Source organism: Danio aesculapii, chromosome 17 (genome assembly GCF_903798145.1).
Source record: "Danio aesculapii chromosome 17, fDanAes4.1, whole genome shotgun sequence".
NCBI classification, from domain to species: Eukaryota; Metazoa; Chordata; class Actinopteri; order Cypriniformes; family Danionidae; genus Danio; species Danio aesculapii.
Window position 1 is genome coordinate 53,056,239 of NC_079451.1, and position 5,000 is coordinate 53,061,238.

The 5,000-nt window shown below is 33.6% G+C and overlaps 1 protein-coding gene across 1 annotated transcript in view; it reads left to right on the plus strand.

Moving 5' to 3' along the window:
* The window catches only part of LOC130244139 (ryanodine receptor 3-like), a 72,189-nt gene that overhangs the window by 36,883 nt on the left and 30,306 nt on the right, over window positions 1-5,000 (plus strand). Inside the window, exons 10-11 of the mRNA XM_056476421.1 lie at window positions 559-715; window positions 2,360-2,362. Of these exons, the coding sequence (XP_056332396.1) occupies window positions 559-715; window positions 2,360-2,362 (160 nt within the window). The remainder of the gene's footprint in view (window positions 1-558; window positions 716-2,359; window positions 2,363-5,000) is intronic.

The following is a 5,000-nucleotide window of genomic DNA, read 5'->3' on the forward strand; positions in this document are numbered from 1 at the left end:
TGTCATGTCAGACTCACATTATTAGCATTTAACACTGAATAAAGCACATGAGCTGTACCTGAGCATTGTTTGTTTTCTGTTGTTCACCTGTGAGAAACAGAAGCCGTTTCTAATATATCAATTCGAGATGTTGGTTAGGACAAAAACTCTTTTTAATATGAAGAATATTCCCTCTATCGGGTGCTGTTGCTTTTATGTAGAACACATTTAAATCACTCACTCCTGTCCTCAATCTGGCAACCTGCGCTTGCGTTTGTTTTGATCCAGGAGTGCAATACCAAGTTCAACCACTGGGTGTCAAACTGACATACTGCACCTTTAAACATGAGATATTAAATGTCAATTTGACAATGAAGTGCTATAAATGAAAATATGAGTGATATAAGCAAACATATAAAACAAAGAAGAATTTGAAACAAAGTGCCTGTTGCATTAAGACAGGAGGAGTATATTCTACAGGTGGTTGTCAAGCTCAATCACAGAGAAAGGTCTGTAATCTAGTTTTGGACTGAGAGAGTGTGTTTGAGCCTATTCCAGTGTGTAATTCTGTGTGTTCAGCTGGTGCGGCAGTCACATCCGCTGGGGTCAGCCTTTCCGCCTGCGTCACCTGACCACCGGACACTATCTGGCGCTGACGGAGGAACGCGGCGTCGTTCTGCAGGACCGAGAGAAATCACACACCGCTGCCACAGCATTCTGCTTCAGAGCATCCAAGGTATTTTTACAATACTGATCATTTTAAATCAGCTTGGTGACAAAATTCATCTTTAAATTGGGTCACACACTGTTGCACGCCATGCCTTCATATTTCTATGAGCGTACTGTCCTACTGTGGCTGTCCTATGGTTTAGGATGCTTTTCAAATTCCTGTAACAACACAGAGTGCCATATTCAGAGTTTCATATTAAAGGCTGATTTTTCTGCTGAATCATCTGTTGATCTGCATCTCAATCATCACCAAGACCTACTGGAACTGGAACATCTGGGGTAAGATGAAGGAGGAGGTGTTGAAGATGAACACAAAGACTCTTGATGAACTCTGGGAGTCCTGCAAGAACACTTTCTTTGCCATTCCAGATGACTTTATTAATAAGTAATACCTATTATGCTCTTTTTTACAAGATCTAAAATGCGTCTCTGCTGTGTGTAGAGTGTGTTGTGTAGTTTCATCTCAAAATAGCACACAGATAATGTCTTCTACCTCTCTGAAACTGACCCTTTCAGGCATTGATCCTAATTGTGGGGTTTTGGTGACTGTCGCTTTAAATGCAAATGAGATTGTGCTCTTTTTCAGAAGAGGGCGGAGCTACAGACACCTGTGCGTCACCATAATGACAGATTTAAAACAGGACTAGCATTATCAGTGTGAAAACATGTGCAGAAGTGTGTCAGAATGCGTCAGACTATGAAGACTACAGTGTTAAATTATGGTGGTAAATTACACAGCCCTGCTGTAAAGGCCTTTTATAATGTTACAACCTCTTACATTTCAATATAATCAGATAGTGTTGAAATATTATACAGAATATTAGAATAAATCTTGTTTTGAAAGGGCTCAGTGGTTAGCACTGTGGCCTCACAGCAAGAAGGTCGCTGGTTCAAGTCCCTGCTGGGTCAGTTGGTGTTTCTGTGTGGAGTTTGCATGTTCTCCCCGTGTTGGTGTGGGTTTCGTCCAGGTGCTCTGGTTTCCCCCACAGTCCAAACACATGGGCTATAGGGGAATTGATTAACTAAATTGGCCGTAGTGTATGAGTGTGTGTGTGTGTGTGTGTGTGTGTGTGTGGGGGTGTTTCCCAGTACTGGGTTGCGGCTGGAAGAAATCCGCTATGTAAAACATATGCTGGAATAGTTGGCGTAGTTCATTCTGCTGTGGCGACCCCTGATGAATAAGGGGCTAAACCGAACGAAAATGAATGATATTATATTGAAATGAGCTGAATGAGCTGAAATGAATAATAATTTGCAGTATTAGCATTTTCACTGCATTTCTGATTATATAAATCTAAGCATTATGGATGTCCATGAAGCCCAGATATTTAACTCATTTTAAGGCCCATAATATCAGCCTAAAGTGTGTTGAATTATCCGTGATGTCTGTAAAATGCAGAAGCTGCAGTGAGTGTGATGTAGTTTCTCCAGGGCTTTATTAAATAAAAACCATCCGCCGTTTGTCATCCAGTTATCGTTCCTCTGATTTGGTTTTATCGTAGTTCCAGCGGGGGGAAACGAACTCAGCATTTTAATTAGGATTCCACCGTTCTGCCTGTGGATGTGCTGTAATGTTCGTTTGTTGAGTCATAACGAGCTCCTCATGAGTAGTTTGATCTGTCGTCGTGTTTTCAGGTCAAAAACACTCGAGGACGTTACATAAACACATGATGCATTATAATATGATAGAGTATTAGATTGCTTGTGAAATGTAAACTGATTACAAGTTGCATGAGTAAATGGGTAGTCAGTAATATAATATCGTAACTTACACATTTATGGTAATGTAATCTGATTACATTTAGATTACTTTTATGCTTTAAATAAAACACAATCACATCACATAAAACATTCACTTTAAATTAAGTGCGTTTAGAAATGGCAACATTACAATCTTGTAATCCATAAATTGTGACTTTGGTTGGATTACGGGGATTTTAATTGGGAGTATTTAATTTTTGGAATCTGATTACATAATCTAATGAACTGTAGAAATTACTGATTATAAATTGCATGATAAAATGTGTAGTCAGTAATATTTTATCGTGTGTTATACATTTTTGGTAATGTAATCTGACAATTTTTGGATTACATTTAGATTACTTTCATGCTTTAATTAAACAAAATCACAAAATCAATGAGTTGTGAACAATTTTGTAATCAGTAATCACAAATTACCAGACAAAATGTGTAGTCAGTAGCGTAATCTCATTGATTACACATTTATGGTATTGTAATCTACTTTGGATTACATTTAGATTACTTTTGATGACACTTAATGAAGTAAAATCACATGACATAAAACTTTCACTTCAAGTGAAGTGTAGTGTAAAATCCACATCAATATCACTGCAACATCTAATATTTAATCTAATTAACAGTAGTAATGAGAGTATTAATGCTATATGACCCCTCTGATTACTTTTGGATTACATTTAGATTAAACAAGATTAACATTTAGATTAAACAAAATCACATGGTATAAAACATTCACTTCAAATTAAGTGCATTTATAAATGTCAACATTACAAAAAGCTAAATAAAAAGGCACAATTTACAGCAATATCACTGCAACATTAAATATTTTATCTAAAAACAATAGTAAAGACAATATTCATGTCATATAATCCCTCTCTGATGAAAAAACAATGAAGAATTATGAAAGCATATAAGCAATAAATGTTAAAATTAGTCAAATCAATGAGTGAACAATTTACTAGCATTGTGTTAAAAATATGTACTCATGTAATCTATAAATTGTGACTGTAGTCTGATAATGAGTATTTAATTTTGTTATCTGATTACATAATCCAGATTACACATAATCCAATACCAGAACTGCGTAGAATGCTTATGAACTGTAGCCAGTAATCACAAATTACCAGACAAAATGTGTAGTCAGTAGCGTAATCTCATAGATTACACATTTATGGTAATGTAATCTACTTTGGAGTACATTTAGATTACTTTTGATGACACTTAATGAAGTAAAATTACATAACATAAAACACTCACACACAGCAATATCACTGCAACATCAAATATTTTATCTAATTAACAATAGTAATGAGACTATTAATGCCATATGACCCCTCTTATTACTTTTGGATTACATTTAGATTACTTTTGATGACACTTAATGAAGTAAAATCACATGACATAAAACATTCATTTCAAATGAAGTGAAGTGTAAAATCCACATCAATATCACTGCGATGTCAAATATTTGATCTAATTAACAATAGTAATGAGAGTATTAATGCCATATGACCCCTCTGATTACTTTTGGATTACATTTAGATTACTTTTGTGTTAACTCTTATTTGGTGTCATGTATTTTGAAGTAGAATAACCCTGTACTGTCTGTAAAAAATATCAGGATCATGAAATTATATAAGCAAGAGGTTTAGTTTGAAAATTCTAAACATTAAAAATAGAGAAAAATTAGGATCATCAATTACTTGTGAACAGTTTGTGTAAATAATTTGTAATCTTGTAATCAATAAATTGTGACTGTGGTTGGATTACGGAGATTTTAATAGCGAGTATTTAATTTTTGGAATCTGATTACATAATCTAATGAACTGTAGAAATTACTGATTATAAATTGCATGATAAAATGTGTAGTCAGTAATATAATATCGTGTGTTAGACATTTATGGTAATGTAATCTGACTATTGGATTACATTTAGATTACTTTTATGCTTTAATTATAAATTGTGACTGTAGTAAACTGTGACTGTCTGTAAAAAGTATATATAAAATTATAAAGTATAAGCAAGAGGTTTATTTTGAAAATTATAAACCAACTTATGTAAATAATAAATAATATGTAATCCATAAAAAAAGTAACTCGTCTGGGTGCGAGTATTTTAAAATGTAGTTTTAATTACACATTAATTAGTAGTCCTAATTACAAACATTTAATTTTTGGAATTTTGGATATTTCTATGTAATCTAGATTACATGTAATACAGCCTAGCTTTGGGTATCAGTAAAGGAAAAAGTGTTTGTCTTTATTACAAAGACGTTTATATGGAAAGAAAAAAACAAAAGGTGATTTATTATAATTTTTTATTTATTAATTTATTTTTTATCTCATGTTAAATGATGTTAATATACATGATGTGAAGTATTTTTTACATATATTGTAATGCACGGATCACAATCCATAGTTTAGCACACACTTTACCTGCTGTTTAATGGGGTTTTTTTTAAATGTAGATTAATCCATCTTTTATAACGATTGCAGAAAATCATTCAAATCACATGCATGAAAGTATTTTGACTT